Source organism: Eptesicus fuscus, chromosome 22, assembly GCF_027574615.1.
Source record: "Eptesicus fuscus isolate TK198812 chromosome 22, DD_ASM_mEF_20220401, whole genome shotgun sequence".
Lineage (NCBI taxonomy): Eukaryota > Metazoa > Chordata > Mammalia > Chiroptera > Vespertilionidae > Eptesicus > Eptesicus fuscus.
This window is the reverse complement of record NC_072494.1, coordinates 14966237-14985242: the sequence shown is the minus strand read 5'-3', so window position 1 is coordinate 14985242 and position 19006 is coordinate 14966237. Positions and strand designations below refer to the sequence as shown.

Below are 19006 nucleotides of genomic sequence, written 5' to 3'. Positions count from 1 at the left end.
CGTCGGCCTGCGGACTGAAGGGTCCCAGATTCAATTCAGGTCAAGGGCATGTACCTTGGTTGCGGGGACATTCCCAGTAGGAGGCATGCAGGAGGCAGCTGATCGATGTTTCTCTCTCATCGATGTTTCTAACTCTCTATCCCTCTCCCTTCCTCCCTGTAAAAAAATCAATAAAATATATTTTAAAAAGAACAAAGATCACTATGGGAAAACAGAAGGCATGGTCCTATCTAGACTATTCTGACCATGCCCTGAATCTCTCCCCCACCCCACTTGATGGCCTTCCAGATCTCCACCCTACCCTCTTACTCCATCCCTGTGGCTCTTAAGGGGGAGGAACAGGTCTCCCTGCCAATTAGAGATTCTCAAAATAACACAGTAATTTGATCAGGGGATTTGGGGGAATTTTCAGGATCATGAGTGACCTCCCCTTTTCACTGTTGCTCAAGCTTCCCGAATACCAGAAATCAAAAGGTAAAATTCAGTGGTGGAGTTTGATCAGCACCCGGCACAGGCCAGGTGAGAGGAAGGGGAAACTGAAGAGCAAGTAGGACCCTTTGAGTCTAGAATTACCAAAGTACCTTTCTCTATTTCAATGTTCTCCTCTCCCCCCTCCCTGCTCTTTTAAAAAAAAACCATAGAGCTGCCCAGAGTGAGTGGAAAGTTTCAGGGTCAGAAAGAGCCTCTCCCCTCCCCCACTTTCCATTGTCTAAAATCAACCTCAGCTGTTCCCCAATTTTTTTCTTTGCTGGTGATGTCAGTCCATGAAAGTGTCTCACCCTGTGTTCCCCCCTGGAGAACAATGATGGGCCGGAGGGATCTGGAAGGACTATATTAGGAAGAAGAGGTGGAGCCATGAGCAGAGATAAAGGATCAAGTCTGGGGGACTCCTAGTCACTCAGCCAGCAGCACCTCCTTTCTTGCCCTAGTCTCCAGTCCTCTAGCGTTCACAGGTGAGCTCACCAACAGCCACTGCTCATGATGGAGGCCATCAAGAAAAAGATGCAGATGCTGAAGCTGGACAAGGAGAATGCTCTAGACCGGGCAGAACAAGCTGAAGCTGAGCAGAAGCAGGCGGAAGAAAGAAGTAAGCAGGTAGGCACTGGTACTGGTGTCTCTCACCTACTGGTGAGCAAGATTGTGCAATGGAAGAGAGTTTCCATGGAAAAGGGAGTGACCGCTGGTACCAGCTCCTTTTTTTGGGTGGAAGAAACTCCTCTGCTTCCTCAGCCTTCCTGGATAGGCAGAGGACAACGAGGGTATCCAGCTCAGACTGCCTGTGTGACCGTGGGAAAGTTAGTGGCCCCTTCTGAGCTATCGTGTGTCCCCTTGATTTACGTGAGAGTCGATCACATTTTGGAAGAATCCTGATTTCTAGAGGAAAAGGCGGGAGCTTGGCATACAGCAACTCTTTTCCCTTAGATGGAGTTATAGGTGCCTGTCCCCTAATACAGTTACTATCCCAGAGTCTTACATGAGAACTCGGCATAACTGGATCAACTTAGGATCAGAGGTCACAGGGTCACGGGCCAAGGCCAGCAAAACTCCTGGGGCAGTTGGCTGGGAAGTAACTGGAGAGAAGGTGTGTCATTCTGGTGACGACAGCTCAGGGGTCTGAGCTCCAGATCCCGGGGTCTGAGCCTGGCACTGTTGTGTATGCATGTCTCGTGTGTGACTCTCGCGGCTCCTGTAGTTAGAAGATGAGCTGGCAGCGATGCAGAAGAAGCTGAAAGGGACGGAAGACGAGCTGGACAAGTATTCCGAAGCTTTGAAGGATGCGCAGGAGAAGCTGGAGCTGGCAGAGAAGAAGGCAGCGGACGTGAGTATTAGAGAGATGGGGCGGGGGGGGTTGGTTCATCCACACATATAAGATCTTCATGTTAATATGACTAAATTCCAAACACACTTGGTCATACATACTTGTGGATTCACAGAACATAGATGCCCACATACATTACAGCATATAACCACATGCTGGCATATCCTTTTAATGGCGTATCCTTTCTTAAAGACACATAGAAGCCTCTTATTTTGGTCTCACCCCAACCCAGGAATTTAATGATCTTTTCCAGGACCTGGACAAAGGGAAGGGACTCTATGTCCAGACTGCTGTCACGTATCCCACCTCCTCCCCCATGCCACATGCTTAGCTTTTGTGCCCAAGGCTTGGCACGTAGATATGTGTATTAATAGGGAAACTCTCATCTCCTAACTGTCCAGCAAAGGCAGCTCAGTTTTCATAATGGGACAAAGGAGGTCACATTGACCCTGGCCTTATCTAGGTTTATTTCTCTTGGCCACTGTGGACATCTGCCCTTATGCTACAGAGATGCTATAGGAAGTATTGTTCGTGGGGCAGCAGAGAGGACCTTAGAATGATAGACTATCATAGAAATAAGATGGAATCTTAGATGTGGGGTAATCCTAGAGGGTAAAGGTGTCACCACCCGACCTTACTCTGTGACCTTGACTAAATTACTCAGCTTCTCTAGAGCTGAACTTTCCCATTTGAAAAGGAAATAAATTCTCTTTTCCACTTTATTTTATCCCATAACCACCTACTTTCCTTCACTTCAAACTTGAAGTTTACCACTAAGATAAATGTGAGATTACATAGAAAATTACCATAGGTATCTTAGCAACAAAAGAATGTCCCGGTATTGATGGAAATAGTCAATTCTCAGCTCTGGATTAACAGGGAAATAGGAGCATGTGTTTTTTTATTTTTGTTTTTGTGAATCCTCACCCAAGGATATTTTCCCATTGATTTTTAGAGAGAGTAGAAGGGAGGGGGAGAGACAGAGAGAGAAACATCTGCACACAGCACTCCAACCAGGGCCGGGGAATGAGCCTGCAACCAAGGCATGTGCCCTTGACCGGAATTGAACCCAGGGACCCTTCAGTCTGCGGGCCGACGCTCTATCCGCTGAGCCAAACTGGCTAGGGCGGAGCATGTTTTTTTAAATTACATTTGGTTTTGGAAAATAGCTAGAAAGGCAGAGTAGGCCATTCACCAGTGTTTTTGGATCCTCACATTTGGCCTCTTTGCTGTTAGGTTTCTGATCTTCTCTGTGGCTCTTCACCACTTTCCATGACCTGGGGAAGTGGTGAGTGTTGTTAAATATACCATGTTAGAGGTCAGAGACACTAAGAGGATCATACACACTATATATATTCACAGTTCCCAAAAGTTTGCGCCACTGCAAACTATGAATTCACCCTTCTCGTAAAATTGCAAAAAACACAGGTTACCCCTGGGGCTTTGGGCAAATGCCTGACGGCCTGCTGCAGTTGCCTAACCGAGGTGCCAGGTATAAATGGACAGAGCTCCCTGGTTCTAATCAACAGGCATGGGGGTAGCTTTTGCCAACTGGCACAATAGCAGGTTGATAACATTTTGTAAGATGTTGGTAACAAATCTCTGGGAAATCTTGAGGCTGAAATAGTATGTGGGCTTGAGCAGGTGTTTTCAGGAGCAATGAAGAGAACCAACCAGTCTAACCTGAGATCTTGGGAGGTCAATGTGACCTAGAGACTTTAGATAATATGTGAGTATCATTGGAAAGATACGGGAACTTCCTGGGGATAAATTCTGTCCTGTTTTACACACACACACACACACACACACACACACACACACACACACGTAATCCCCCACCTAAGCATACTCAGTATATTCATTTGATATATATACACACACATATATTTGAAAAAACTCATATTTATATAGGAAGTCACCCAAAACATTTAAATACATAAACCATGGGTTAAAAAAAACAAACTCATTCAACTTCCCTCTCCTTTGTTAGCTTTCCCATCAAGTCAGTAAGTACCCTCAGAGATATGAGGTATGTAGAACATGAAATAGGAGAGAAAGGCTGAGGGCAGGAGGCAAAAATCTGTTAGGTCTGGTGAAGATGCAGGAAGGAGGGTGTGTTTTTTCCCTCCTCAAAGCTGGGGCCAGCAAACGACCACCTGTGGGGTAAGTCCTGCCCCAGCCTGTGTTTTTTGTTGTTCTCGTGGATTGTTTTTCAGCAGCAAAATGGTGCCTCCGATAAACCTCGTGGGCTCCTGCCTCTGCACAAAGCCGGCCCCAGCCTGGTTTCTGTACAGAGTTCTATTGGAGCATTGCCATGCCCATTCACTTACGTATTGTCTATTGGCTTTCACCCTTTAAGAGAGTAGTCACCATACCTGATGGCCTGCGAAACCAGCAATATTTACCACCTGGCCCTTTACAGAAAAATGTGACTCCTGACTCAAAGGGTCAAAGGAAGAAAATGAGGTGTTTATAAAAATTGGGATGCCCTGGCCCGGTAGCTCGGCTGGTTAGAACGTCGTCCAGATACACCAAGGTTGCAGATTCAATCCCCGGTCAGGGCACATACAAGAATCAACCAATGAATGCATAAATAAGTGGAACAACAAATTGATATTTCCCTCTCCCTCCCTTCCTCTCTGTAAAATAACTTAATTAGTTAAAAAAAAAAAAAAAAGAATGGGGGAAAAACCCTGAATAAGGAGGAGGCAACAAGGTTTATTAAAGTAGATAGCCAGGGTCCGTCGTCAGCAACATAATACATACATTTTTGCGGGGCCGGTGCTCTGCCCAGTACAAAGGAAGTTCACAGATTAGCTTGTGCCTTGAGATTAATAAGCAAGTAAACAAAGTATATTACTTTGATAGAGATACGGGGAAGAAAGAGAGGAGTCAAAAACTGCATGTTTACGCAGGGAGTTCTGGCTATCTGAGAAACCTTGCCGGAAAGTGTAGGATTTGCTAGGACTGCTTGAACAAAAAAAGGTCAAGGCTATTGCACAGTTAGTCCAAACGTCTTTTTTTTTTTTTTTTCCCCTTTCTGAGTTCATCTAAGATCTTCTTTTTTTAAATTGTGGGAAAATATACATAACATAAAATTGGCCATTGTAGCCCTGGCTGGGTAGCTCAGTTGGTTAGCACATCCTCCTGATACACCAAGGTTTTGGGTCCAATCCCCTGTTAGGGCACACACAAGAAGCAAGCAATGAAATTTAAAAAAATTGGCCATTTTAACCATTTAAAAATGTATATAGTTCAGTGGTAGTAAGAACATTCACATTGTTTTGTTGGGAAACCATGGCTAAGGTCCTTTCAATATGAGACGAAGTTAGAAACCAATTACTGTATAACAAGGGGAAAGAGGCGTGCAATGGTTAGGACATAGTGGTTAGGACACCCTATTTTAAGTACAGGAGGTGGGAGGGCTGGGAAGAGGAGGGACAGGGACAGACCTGTTGATCTATTGTTGTATTGTTGGTCACCATGAAAACAATAGCACTGGACCGCATTCTGCCCACCCATCCTGCTTTTAAAGGCTATCAGAGTCAATCCACCTGTTTCCCTGGATCAAGAGAAGATCATCTGTTGAAATCTACCAGCCTCAGGAATGCATGGTGTCTCAACACCCCTTTGGTTGGTCTAAGATGAGGTCTGCTTTTTCACTAGGGCAAAGGGAGGTTCAATAGTGCCCCCTGCTGACCAGCACCCGGATGACAAAGTCTCATTTCTGCTTCCTTAGACCCTCTCGTCAGACTGCTCCCAAGAGAGTTGGAAAAATTCTTAGGCCATCAGGGTAGAGTTTACTGAGGCTCAGAACTCTGCTGTTCCTTCTCAATTCCTAGGGGGAAGCGGGGGAATCAAAGTGTACAGGTTACTTTACCAAGCAAATTACTTATTATCTGTGGGAGTCCTTTCCTCTGAATGGTCAATCATTGCTCAGTATTCCTAAAGGAGATAGGAAGATAGAGCCTCCAGAAGGAGTATCCTTAGAACCAGGCACTGTGGGCAGCAACTGTCTTACCTACCAGTCCTTTCAGGGGCTAGGATTCTTTTTTATTTTTTTAATATATTTTATTGATTTTTTACAGAGGAAGGGAGAGGGATAGAGTTAGAAACATCGGTGAGAGAGAAACATCAATCAGCTGCCTCCTGCACAACCCCCTACTGGGGATGTGCCCGCAACCAAGGTACATGCCCTTGACTGGAATCGAACCTGGGACCCTTGAGTCTGTAGGCCAACGCTCTATCCACTGAGCCAACCAGTTAGGGTGGGGCTAGGATTCTTAATTCTAAGTCCTGTTCAATACCCTAATTCTCTAGGGCAAAAGAGAGCTGTACTGGAAAGGTGGGAGGAATACAAAGAAATAAGAGGAAGATTATACATTTTCTTTTTTTTATTTTATTTTTTATTTTATTTTTTTTCATTTTCTTTTTTTTTAAATATATTTTTATTTATATCAGAGAGGAAGGGCAAGGTAGAGAGAGATAGAAACATCAATGATGAGAGAGAATCATTGATTGGCTGCCTCCTGCACGCCCCCTACTGGGGATCGAGCCCACAACCTGGGCATGGGCCCTTGACTGGAATCGAACCCAGGGCCCTTCAGTCCACAGGTGGATGCTCTATCCACTGAGCCAAACCAGCTAGGGCAGATGATACAATTTTCAAGTCTTTTTACTGTTGTGCTTCCAAAAATCCTGCATGGCAGTGCCTGTAGGAACAGTTTCTAACTCATAAATAGCTCCTTAGGGTACCTGGAAGCAGAAGTGGCAGTGAAATTGGTGAAGGTTATAACAGAATGGAGGCTCAGTTCCCCAGTACAGTTTGCCAGGCACTCATCTCTTTCTGTTGCACAAAAGATCTGGTAACAGTGTTACCAGAAAGGGGACCTGGACCTTGGTGAGTCTGCCTAGGGACTCCTGGTAGTGTGTGGGTTCTTGACTTAATGCAGGAAAAATTTCACAACATGAGTCCAGGTGAATTTTATCTTTTAAAATATATTTTTATTGATTTTAGGGAGAAAGGGAGAGGGAGAGAGAGAAACATCAATGATCAGAGAGTAACATTGATTGGCTGCCTCTTGCACGCCCCACACTGGGGATCGAGCCCACAAACCTGGGCATGTGCTCTGATTGGGAATCGAACGGTGACCTTCTACTTCGTAGGTTGATGTTCAACCACTGGGCCACACTGGCCGGGCCAAACCATTTACTCTTAAGTGTCTTTGGTTTAGGGCAATTAGGATTTACTAGATGACTGCAAACTGCTTGGGATCTAGATTTTCTAGATGGTTGTAAATTGCTGTTTAACTATGTCTCAGTTTCCCTATTTCACTTTTCTGGCTTACTGGCCTATCTCAGCTATGATCCATAATAGAGGATTCCTTCCTGATAAAACAGGGGCATAAGACCTTCCTCGCCTACAAAAGGAATTGTAAGCAATGATTAATTACCAAGTCCCAAGTCATTTAAGTTATAGAGGGCTGGCAGGTTGGTAAATCGCAGGTGCATATTGACTCTCTAAGTAACAGGGGAAAGACTAGTATTTTAAAGACTAAGTTCATAACTGATGCAAACAGAATGAGAAATCTGCCAACCTGCCCATCTCTTCCACACCCCGGCTTGCCTTCATTGACTTTCAGGAGATGGGTTTGAAAGGAGGTGTGGCTCTTTTGGAAGATGAGGCCCCCAAAGTCCCAGCTTTTCTTAGCACCTGGTTTCAGAGCCAGTGTGGGAGGGGTGGAAGCAGAGGATTGTACGATATATTTTTTTAGAGATACAGGGTGCCCTAGCGGGTAGGGGGTGGTGGGTCAGCATGGGGGGGGGATCCCCGACGGGCCAGAGAGGCTAGACCCGGACGCGCCTCTGGGTTACCATGGTAGCCTTCCTTCTCCCCGACCCCGCCCCTCTTTACTGGCCCAAGGGGAAGACCAGGAGCGGTCGCCTGGGGCGACTGGGAGGCACCGCCCCTCGCTCCCAGCGCCGGGATCCCTCCAGCGGCCCGCCTTCCCGCCTGCCTGGCGCTGGGAGGGCGCGGCGGCTGTGGCGTCACATCCGGGCGGGTGGGTGAGTTCCGGTATTTCAGGGCGGAGCAGGCGGAAGTAGGGTGAGGAGCGGTTGCAGCGCGGAGCGGAGGAGGCAGGAAGCCGAACGCGAGCAGGAGCTGGGTGGGCACCATGGCCGGGATCACCACCATTGAGGCGGTGAAGCGCAAGATCCAGGTTCTGCAGCAGCAGGCCGACGATGCCGAGGAGAGGGCCGAGCGCCTCCAGCGGGAAGTGGAGGGCGAAAGGCGGGCTCGGGAGCAGGTACGGAGAGGGCGAGGCGCGCGAGGGAGGGGCAGGCGATGGGACAGCTGGGACCCGGAAACTGGGTCCCTTTATTTGCGGTGGGAGCACGGCTCTCGGGGGGCTGGTGGACTCGGAGATGAAGTTAGGGGCCGGGGGATGGGTGGGGCTTGGCTTTAGTTGGACCTCAAGTGGGCGAGGGGGGACTGGGGGTGCTCGAGCCAGGAGGCTCGACCTCCCAAGGAATTGAGCCTCACGGGGCCTGGGAAGTGGTCTTCCTCCTCTTGCAGCTCATTCATTCAGCCCCTCGCAGCCGGGCGCGGCCGCGGGGAGGGGCTCGGCGGCCTCTCCCTCCCCCACTCCCCGTGAAGGGGGCGTCACTTTGCTCTGGTTTGAGGTTTCCGGCCCGAGGGGTGCTTCTCCGGTCGGGGATGGGCAGGGCCTAACCTACTGTGAAAGGGTGGGGCTTGGGGGGGTAGGAACCCCCGGAAAGCCCCCGGCCTGGCCTGCTGGCAGCTTTTCCGCTCCCTCCTCCTGCTCAGGAAATGAGGCAGCAGTCGGCCTAGAGGAAGCGGGGTGCCCTCCCTGGAGGAGTTTGAGGCCACAGCACCGCCTCCCATCCTCTGGCCTGGGGCCCTTTCCCCTTAGAGGAGCCCTGGCAGCTGCTAAATCCACTCTCTCGATCGACCCTGAAGCGAGAGGGGAGGAGATGGTACTTCTCCCCCTACGTTTTAGTGCAAAAGTAGGAGCCGAAAAAAACACGTCTGGCTCTACCCAGGAGGACCTGGAAGGCAGGAACTGAGGCCACATTCAGGCCTTTATTGCTGAAGTGTCATTGATTAGTGCAAGCTGAACCGGAACTTGTTCCAAGCAGAGGTGATAATCGAGGAGTGTATGTGGCAGAGAGGGGGAAAGAGTGCCAACTTCTGTCAAGGGCTCTGATTTACCAAGCACTGTGATTGGGGGAGATAGAGTAATGAGTTCCTAGGTGGCTCTAGTACTATTACTCTGTTACTTTCCCAATTATCCACCAGTGTCTTTTTTTTTTAAGTTCAGTAAATATTTGTTCAACGGAAATTGGAATGAATGAATGATTCTTGAAACCGCTTTTTGTTTAGAAGTGGTGGTGTAGTTTTAATGAGCCATAAGCTTTCCCAAGTTCTAGGGTACAGTCTAGTGGGTGGAGCTGATCCCCTGAGTTGAGGCTTTGGTTTTGGAGGATGGTGAGGTTGGAGAGGAAAGTAACTTGCTGAAATTTGAAAGCCCAATTAAAGAACTCTTAGGGTTTTGTTGGTATTCCCTGTTATATTTTCCCTTGGTAATTTTTTTTTCTTTTTCCTTTTTGGCTGCTCTGTGGAGTGGCTGAGAATGAATGCTTTGGGGGTAGAGGGTGGGGCTGCTGCCCCCCCCAGGCTTATAAAGATTGTTAGAATACTCATTTATTGATATAACTGGGCATGGACATGCTGGGAGCTTGTCTTAGTCACCTTTTTTTTTTCTCAGTGGGTTTTCCCTCTGTCCATTATGCCAGTAACTTAACTTCTATTTGTCGATTCAAGTGAGATGAACTGGCTGGGCTACTCTTGATGTCTAACAACACTTTCTCATCTCCTTTGTTCTGGAGACCAGGGCCCCTTAAAGGGGAAGAGAGAGGGTGGCTAAAGGAACTAGCCTTATGTTGAGCTGCAGTCTTAAGCTCAACATTTAAGTATAGGCATCCTAGGAATAGTCCAGGATGGATTGATGTCACTCCCCCACCCCACGCCTCCCAGCGTTTGGCAGTTTTCCTTGTAGGAAAAGCTGGTTCCCTTTTTTCCACCCTTGGGGACTTTGGGGTGGTAGGCAGCAGAGGGAGCAGCTTCAGATGTTTCTTCAGCTTCTCTCTCGCTCAGAGCCTGCCCCATTTCCTTTACTGAGCTGAGGTCTAGGGAGGAAGTCCTCAGATGGGGAAGTGGGGGGATAGTTAAATATTGATGAAACTAGTATCTTCTACCTCGCAGCCTGAGGGAGCCTAACCTTTTGATTTCTGCTCTCGTGAACTTTGAACCCCTCCTGAGGAGGAGACACCTGTGGGAGAGGGGTGTTGGTGCTCGGGCTACTTCTTATCCTCTTAGGACATAGGACATTCTGGAATGTGGGTTGTGCAGGCACCTCCCTCTGGCACCGGAAGCTCAGGACTCCCTGATGGTATCGCCTGCTGTTAGTGAGATTGTCACTTAATTATTTTCCTTGTTGCTTTGTGTGAACATCCAACCCTTGTGGGGAAGCTGGCTGGCCCCAGAGCTGAGACTGGAGGAGCTGTGGGGTCCATCTTGCTTCCTGCTGTGGCCTTGGAGGTTGGCCTTGTATAATGTAGCACCTTGTCAAAGTCTCCTTAAATAGGAGAACTTAAATAGAGGGCAACATAATACTTAAATGTAGTCTTTTTCCTTATCTGTGTTTTTGCTGTGATGGGGGTGGTGAAGATATACATAATGTGAAACTTACCTTTTAACCATTTTATTTTTAGTTTATTTTTTAATCCTGGCCTGAGGATCTGTTTTTCATTGATTTTAGAGAGAGGAAGGGAAAGAGAAACATCTATCAGTTACCTCCCGTATAGTTCACCTTACCTCCTAACTTCCCTGGTATTTGCCTCTTCCTTTTGTGGTCTAAAAGAATTTAGGAATACTAGTGAGGGAGTCAGTGGGCTTTGAACAGAAGTTTCGATTCTGACTTTATTCCCGACTTCCCGGTCTCTGGAGGGGTTAGAATGTCTGACCATTGTGTGGCTCTCCTACATGGGTCTGCAGGACTGAGCAATAGGCTTTATCGCCTTTCTTTGGTTCAGGTTTGCTTCCCTGCTGGCTACCTCACTTTCCCTTCATACTGGAGCGCACACTCATAGGGGAGAGGCAAATAGCACTTTGCTCGGAGTGCTGGCTTAGACTCCACCTTTGTTTGCTCTGGGGCTGATAGCTCTACTCCCTTCCAGCTTTCCTTCCCCTTGGTGGAATTCAAGTCCCCAAGGACACAGTATCTCCCAGGGTAGATACATTTGTGAACACAGTGAACTAGAGCAGTCCTTTACTCCGAGGACTCCAGCCTAACTTCCAGTACTCATTTCCTTTGAATTTCAGCTGTGGCTTTTGTCTAAAAAGAGAAACCCCAGAGTGGCAGAATGCCAGAATTAGACTAATCCCCTCTGTCCTTGGCCCTGATCTACCTCCCAGCACCAGTGGCCTGTCGGTTTCTTGCCTTGCGGGGTGTGGTGTGCTTGGGGAACCTCTAGCGTGGAGGATGGTAGATTCTAACCAAACTTAATTCACACCTGAAGCTCTTGTCAGCCGGCTTCTCATGGGTCCGCATTGCTGCTGTTTTCGCTCCCTTCCCCTTGGGATCATTGCTTCCTGGGTAGTGGGGAATTCTATTATCACCTGAAGGAAGGGTCTCGGGTCTATCCTCCAAGCTGGGCAGAGGTGGGTAGACTGAAAGATCAAAACCACATCTGGGCATGTTACACCCAGGGTGATTAGAATAGCATAAAACAACGTTTCCCTGGTTTGCAGAAGTTAGTACCATTCAATCTTTGGCAGGACTGATGGACAGGCATTTGCATAGGTTCTCCTTCTCCCTTTAAACATTGTAAGAGATCTTGATTCATGAAAGCTTTTGCTTCATTTTAAAGAGAACTGATCCTCTGGGGGAGGGGGTGTCCCGTCCGTCCCCCCGTCCCCCCCCGCCGCCCGCCATGGGAGGGGCTGTGTCTGAACCCTTTTGCTGGGACTCCCATCTTGGGTTCTGCTTTTGCTACAGTCTTGTTTAATGTGCCCATGTTCTGGTAAGGGCACCAAGATGTGTTTTCTCCCTTTTCAGCCTCACGAAAAATTATGCTGTAAATGTTGATGTGTGGGAGAAACTGCCCTAGCCAGCTTGTTGTCATGGAAACTTTGCACCCCACCCCCATAGTCTGTTATCTTCTACTCCTTTTGGGTAACTGGTGAGCTTGAAGGGGACTGAGATTAAATGAGCTTCCTCCAAATCTGGTTCCATGCTTTTTTTTTTTTTTTTTTAGTTCTAGGCATATGTGTGTGTGTGATAAATTATACTGGCAGTGTTTCATAGTTCTTGCCTGATAGCCTGAATTGTTCTTGTAATCTTGACTTTTTGAATTTGTGGGGTGAAATGTGTGATGTTCTAGGAGACATCTGTTTTCCTAGAAGAGACAAAACCAGAGAATACTTGGCTTTGTGGTGTTTTGAATAGTGTAGTTAGAGGCACAATTGGTTTCTTGTAAATTCAGCTTATGTAGACTTCCCAGTTTTCTTTTCCTGTAGGGTGGTAGTTATACACATTGCTCCTCCCACCCAGTCTGGTCCTTTGAACCTCCCATGTTTGTATTTGGAAATTTTTGTCTCAAATAACCTGATTTAAAAATTTTATTTACTGATGAGAGAGAGAGAGAGGCACACATCGGGTTGTTGTTCCACTTATTTATGCATTCATTGGTTGTTTCTTTTTTTTTTTTTTTTTCATTGGTTGTTTCTTGTATGCGCCCTGACTGGGAATCAAACCCGCAACCTTGGTGTATCTGGATGATCCTGTAACCAGCTAAACTACCTGGCCAGGGCCCAAATAATCCGATTTAAAAAACAAAATTTTTTTTTTAAATTGATTTCAGAGAGAGAAATGGGGAGAGAGAGAAACATCCTTGTCAGAGAAACATTGATCGTCTGCCTTCTGCACGCCCCCTACTGGGGATCGAGCCTGCAACCAGGGCATGTGCCCTGGCTGGGAATCAAACCACAACCTCCTGGTACTTGGGAGGATGCTCAACCAACTGAGCCACACTGGGCAGGCTAACCTGATGCTTAACAGAAATCTCTTGGGCTATATCCCTCCCCGTAAAGGCTAGTGGCGCAGATTATTTCTATAGCCGCCCCCACCCCTGACTGTCAGGAGGAAATCAGGGTAATAGAATTCAGGTGCAATCTGGGCTGTAGCAGGGAGATCATGTTTACCAAGCACTTGGATAAGCATCTGAACGGGGTAGCATGCAGGGCAGATTGAATTCTTCTATGGTTGTGGCAGTCAGCACACTTGCTACCAGTAAAGGGGTGGGGGAGGGCAAAGCAGTCTTAGGAAGAAGGCTTTTCTACCAGTAAAATTCATCATATGCAGATGCCTCTTCTCCTTGTTTCTCATTCCATTACCAGGGAAGAGGCCTGGGATGTCTTGGATTCTAGCCTGTGCTTGATTACGGGGCGGAGGTTAGGGAGAGGATTGTCCTAAGCTGTACTTGAAGGGTGAGGCCATGGGGCTAAGGGGAATAGACGGGAGTCACAATTCAGAAATTTGGAGGAGTGGTGGTGGGCATAGAGAACACATTCTCTTCTGCCCCCAGTTTAGCCAGAAGAAGCTCCTTGTCGACTTTAAAAAGGTGGGGAGTAGGTATCCAAGTGGACCATTCTTTCACTTTCTGATTTGGAAGGTTATTCTGACAATATAATTCTCTTAAGATAGTCGTCCTTCTGCTGGGTCAACGTAGGGTAATCAGAGGATTAACAACTTGAGTTAAGTAGCAAATTAACTGGTAATCTACCCTGGCCGGGTGGCTCAGTTGATTAGAGCGTCATCCTGTACATCAAAGAGTTGAGGGTTCAATCCCTCAGTCAGGGCCTGTGTAGGACGCAATTGATCAATGTTTATCTCTCACATCAATGTTTCTCTAAAAAAAAAGAAAGAAAGAAAGAAAAAACATCCTCCAATGAGGATTGAAAAAAAAATTTAATAAATAATTCAAGATTTTCTGTTTGAGACACTCATAAGAATAAGAATACCTCTAAGCCAGAGCTCAGACAGAAGGAACCCTTCACCGGCTATGTTTGCTGACACTCAGGAGTTTGAACTGAGTCCAGAAAAGGGGTGGAGCTGACACTGGGCTGCGCAAAGAACTGAGTTTTAAAACACTCTTCCTGTGGAACACGTAGTAGTTTGTTGACCGAAGAAGGCAGGAAATATATACTATGTTTGCTTGACCTGAGCTAAGACAGGTTCTACCCTGCTAGACTCTTGGGCTCTTTCATGGTCGTCAGCCCCAGTCTGTTGTCATAGTTCTATTCCTTTTCACCATGCCTCTGCTTCCCTTTTCCATTATTTCACTGAAACGCAGGCTGAAGCTGAGGTGGCCTCCTTGAACCGTAGGATCCAGCTGGTTGAAGAGGAGCTGGACCGTGCTCAGGAGCGCCTGGCCACTGCTCTGCAAAAGCTGGAGGAAGCTGAGAAAGCTGCCGATGAGAGCGAGAGGTGTGTAGAGGGGCCTCTTGAAGCGTGCATTTCCAAAGAAATTCATAATGGCTCTGGTCAAGGTTTCCTTATAGACCTGTTTTTAAAAATAGCTAGCTGTCTTACAGGATCCTCATTCCTTCTTTTCTGCATAGTCTCCCCACTTGAAGACAGTTAGGGTTACCTGAACCCTGTACCTGTAACCCTTTAGTAATTGGTTTCTTTATAAATTTGATCCTTAAATGGGGTCACCAGGATGACTTCCACTTACTGGATCATAAACTTACTTGATTAGTTCCTCCAAAGTAGTGGTTCTCAAAGTGAGATTCCAGACCAGCAGCATCTGAGAAATTGGTATACATTCCAATTCTCAGCTGGTACCTACCCCTGATCTATGAATCAGAAACTCCGGAAGTAGAGCTCAGCAGTCAGTGTCTTAAAAAACTCTCTCGACCCTGGCTGCACTGTTAGGATCATGGGAGTGAGGGATGGGGATCATCAGGCAGTTTTTAAAGTATCAGAATGCCTGGGTCCTACCCCAGTTCAATTAGAATCCATTGCGAGAGTGACCTAGGCATTGATGTTTTTAAAGTTCCTCTGGTAATTTTCATGAGTTGAGAACCGTAGTCATTAAACCAAATCAACTCATTTTTGTTGAAAACAGCCATATGTAAACTATGTGATGACTTGCATGGGATCAAACTGAGGCTTTCAGAACTGAAAATGCCCTACTGCGAGTCCAGCAACACAGGGCAGCTGTGAAAACGAGTAAGACAGCCAGCTGTGCGTATACTCCTACAGTATAATGTCCAAATTATAGAAAGTGAGGAAGACAAGTTGCAGAACAGTGTAGTATATGATTCCCTTAGGTATGGGGGCGTAGGGATGAGACTTTCTGCATTTTTATCTGTGGAATACATTTCTGGAAGGATTATGAAGTAAGTGACTACCTCTGATGAGCAGGGCTAGAAGGAGACTTTTTGCTTTATGCCCGTAGACTATACACTTAAATACTTAATTTCTTAATAAGTGTGTGTTATTTTTATAAAGGTTTAAAACAAAATGAACTAAGGTGGGAGGGGGGCCATGGGAATTCTCTTTGAGTGGCAAGCAGAGAGGAATGATCTTTTATACTGCAATTCTGGATCCCTTGGGGTGGAGCTGATGACAGATTCCTGAGAGTGTCAATGCCACATTTGTCCTTATTGTTTCTGACAGAGGTATGAAGGTTATTGAAAACCGAGCTTTAAAAGATGAAGAAAAGATGGAACTGCAGGAAATCCAACTCAAAGAAGCTAAGCACATTGCAGAAGAGGCAGATAGGAAGTATGAAGAGGTAAGGCACTGCTAGTTTGTCCCTCTGTGGGTGACATTGGGGTTCTCAAAAGAACCCGGAGAGGGAAATAGCTCCTCCTTTGCTTTGCTGAGCTTACCTCGGTCTTCTCCTATAGGTGGCTCGTAAGTTGGTGATTATTGAGGGAGACTTGGAACGCACAGAGGAACGAGCTGAGCTGGCAGAGTCGTGAGTGTCTTCCTCCCCAAATCTTTGCCCTCCCTTCTATCCCTTCCCCTTTGGCTTGGGCAATGTGAGTAAGCTAGCATTCCTTAACTTTGTTAAACAGGGCCTAGGGGAGGCATTATCTCTAGTGCTTTTTTAGGCCCTATGAATGGCCTTGAGCTTTCTTATTCGCTTTCTTACTAGTGACAGGTGACAGATTGAGGCTTTCTTATTGAGGGAAAATAAAGACTAATATATGGGGAACCGTTAACTGGGTTCTTTCACCAGGTCTGTTTCTCCTTGAGGCATTGAAGTGGCTCTACTGCCTTAAGGTCCACCTCTGTTTGAACCACTTTGCCAATTGGCTGGGGAACTTTAGGGCAAGGGCAGGCATCAACAGCTTTCCCGTTGGCACCTCTGGGCCTTGCATAACAAAGTTAGTGCTGGTGCATATATATATTTGTGCTTCCCTTGCATTCCCCTCTCCCCATACATGACATATCATGACCATGGTGGTGTTTTCTTCCCATTTTTTGAAAAGTTTTTTTTTTCCATTTTGCTGCTTGTTTTCTTGCTGTGTTCCCTCTTGACCTTTCTCCCTCCCCACAACCTGGCTTGTGCGATCCCCGTGACTATCACTAACAGCCGTTGCCGAGAGATGGATGAGCAGATCAGACTGATGGACCAGAACCTGAAGTGTCTGAGTGCTGCTGAAGAAAAGGTACTAACCATTAAACCTACGGAGAGGTTATGTGTATGGTGTGGTTTTGTTCTTTGTTTTGCAGCTGCCTTCCCTCCACTGGTTGGTTTGTTGAGTGCTTTCTCATCTCCTCATGGAATGCTCCATTCTTTTCCACTTCTTGGCATATTTCATCTTTTCTTTCCCAGTTGCTTCACTGCCTCACAGGGTCTCTCCTTCCCTTGGGTGATGTGGGGGACTATTGGGTTGGACATCTGTTCCCACCTCACCCCAGGTAGCAGTTATGAATTGTTCCCAGTAGTGAATTCTCTCAAGTGTTTTCTTTATTGGTATCTAAACATTCTGAGTCCTAGCCCATGGGAGTCTAACTCCTGACATGGTCTTTGGTAGAGGGAGGAGGGTTATTGCTTGCTCAGATTACCTGGGACCTTCTCTTTTTCCCTGTTATGCCTTCCAAATCTCTACATACGGGTTCAATTCATGTCTGTGTGTCTCTCTCCCTTTTTTTATTCTTTTCTCCTTCCCCTTTCTTCTCCTGCGGTATGTAAAATATTCACAGTAAGTGTTCTGAGCTGGAGGAGGAGCTGAAGAATGTCACCAACAACCTCAAGTCTCTTGAGGCTCAGGCGGAGAAGGTAGGGGCTGGTTTGTGAAAGTAACAGGCTTTGGGGGCCTGGGCCCAGCCCTACCCTTAATGAGAGACTGCAGAAACTCATTCCTTATATAATCCAGTGAGAAGTATCCTCTTACCTACCCACCCTCTGTCTGGATTCTAGGTTTAATGCTAATTCTTGTGCACTTTGACAGCTTTAGTTAAAATAACGTCATGGTCTCAGGTGCCTGGGGTCATGTTCTCAGGTTGATACAGATGTGCTGAATGACAATGACCATGGGTCCTAACAGGTTTTCTAGCAGAAAGATGGGAGCAACAGATGGTATCAGATTGAGACCTACTAAGCAATCAAAACAGAAGACTTGTCTTTGTCATCATGTGGCACTGTTTTAGCCATCTGGCCTTGGGTGTCACTATACTTACTCATTAAGTAGGAGGAAGGAAAAGTAATCCCCTGGGTTGATCTGAATAAGATCAAAAGTTAGGTCCCTTTAAAAAATAAGGGTATCATGACTCTTAGGACATTGATTTGTGGATTTTAAGGACTGACTGTCCAGAAAGGGGCCTTGCTCTTTGTTATGGACCAACCATTCAGCACAGTATATCCAAGAAGATACTCAGTGTAAGAGTAAATGTGGGGCTGGGTGGTGGTGTATTGTCTGTGTGAATAATTTCTACTCTGAAAATTTTATTTTATCTCTCTTATAGTACTCTCAAAAAGAAGACAAATATGAGGAAGAGATAAAGATTCTTACTGATAAACTCAAGGAGGTGAGCTGAGGGGAAGGGCCCAAACATTTAGAGGTACTTGTATATAAGGCATAATGTAGACTGGCTGGCTTTGGTTCTGAAAGGTATAGGAGTAGAAGGTGAAGATAATAGAAATTCTTCTCTTATTTGTCTTGTTCTTCTCTGATTCCAACGGTTTTGTATTTCCCCTAGGCAGAGACCCGTGCTGAGTTTGCTGAGAGATCGGTAGCCAAGCTGGAAAAGACAATTGATGATTTGGAAGGTATGGAGCCTGGGAGAGGAATTAAAATACTGGAATATCGAGCAAGACCTTGCCCATTGACCATTATCCCCTTTCCCTGGAGACCAAAGGGAGTTGGTGGTGACTTTGGCATGCATCTCGTGCCCTGCCACAACTAGCTGAAGTGGGTCAAACCCTAGAATAGAATTGACTGTCTACATTTAATCTTTTCCTTTAGTAAGACTTTACCTAATATTTGGAATTTGCATCCTTCCCTTGGAGACTGATAATGGCAGCATTTATCACCAACTCAGTAGTCTTAAATCTTTAGTTTTAGTTTCTGGATCAAAATGGTAGCCATACTTTGAGAAGGCACTGAGAACATGTGTCACTCCATGGCTACTTTTGGCAATCTGTTCACCACTCAAGTTGTGGGGGACCTTTGCAAGAGACGCAGCTGTCTCAGAGCTGACCAGTACCATGGGCTTTCTGAATACTTCCGTCCCCACAAAAAGCAACATGTCCACCCTAACAAGGGTAAATGTACTCTGAGAACTCTGAAATATGCTCCTTGGTATACTCTGGGTAGCAGGGTATTCTTTGGAGAGTGTGAGCAGGCAACCTGTAGAGCAGAGGGGCCAAGAATACTGGTTATCCTTGGCAGCTGGAAAAGTATCTGATATTAGTGTACTTTCTCTACTTTTTATTTTTGTTAAATTAAGCACTGTCACTGCTAGAAACTGGTTTAACTGGATGGCAGTGGGAACCTCTTGAGTGCCTTTGGTAATAGGAATTTCTAGTCATGACTGTGCCCACCTTCTTAACCCGCAGTCAGTCAGAGGTGTCAAGAAGTCC

General features: G+C 46.4%; 1 protein-coding gene across 12 annotated transcripts in view; it reads left to right on the top strand.

Moving 5' to 3' along the window:
* Nucleotides 1–880: 880 nt before the first annotated feature.
* TPM3 (tropomyosin 3) overlaps nucleotides 881–19006 on the top strand; it is a 29796-nt gene continuing 11670 nt past the window's right edge. For 2 of the 12 annotated variants that reach the window (XM_028131511.2, XM_028131513.2), the window contains exons 1-8: nucleotides 883–1095; nucleotides 1694–1819; nucleotides 14258–14391; nucleotides 15589–15706; nucleotides 15822–15892; nucleotides 16514–16589; nucleotides 17890–17952; nucleotides 18124–18193. In XM_028131511.2, coding sequence (XP_027987312.1) covers nucleotides 979–1095; nucleotides 1694–1819; nucleotides 14258–14391; nucleotides 15589–15706; nucleotides 15822–15892; nucleotides 16514–16589; nucleotides 17890–17952; nucleotides 18124–18193 — 775 coding nt within the window. In that variant the 5' untranslated portion in view covers nucleotides 883–978. Of the gene's footprint in view, nucleotides 1096–1693; nucleotides 1820–7897; nucleotides 8128–14257; nucleotides 14392–15588; nucleotides 15707–15821; nucleotides 15893–16513; nucleotides 16590–17127; nucleotides 17204–17889; nucleotides 17953–18123; nucleotides 18194–19006 lie in introns of those variants that run through there. The other 10 variants (XM_008155758.3, XM_028131516.2, XM_008155759.3 and 7 more) reach the window with 10 other exon arrangements.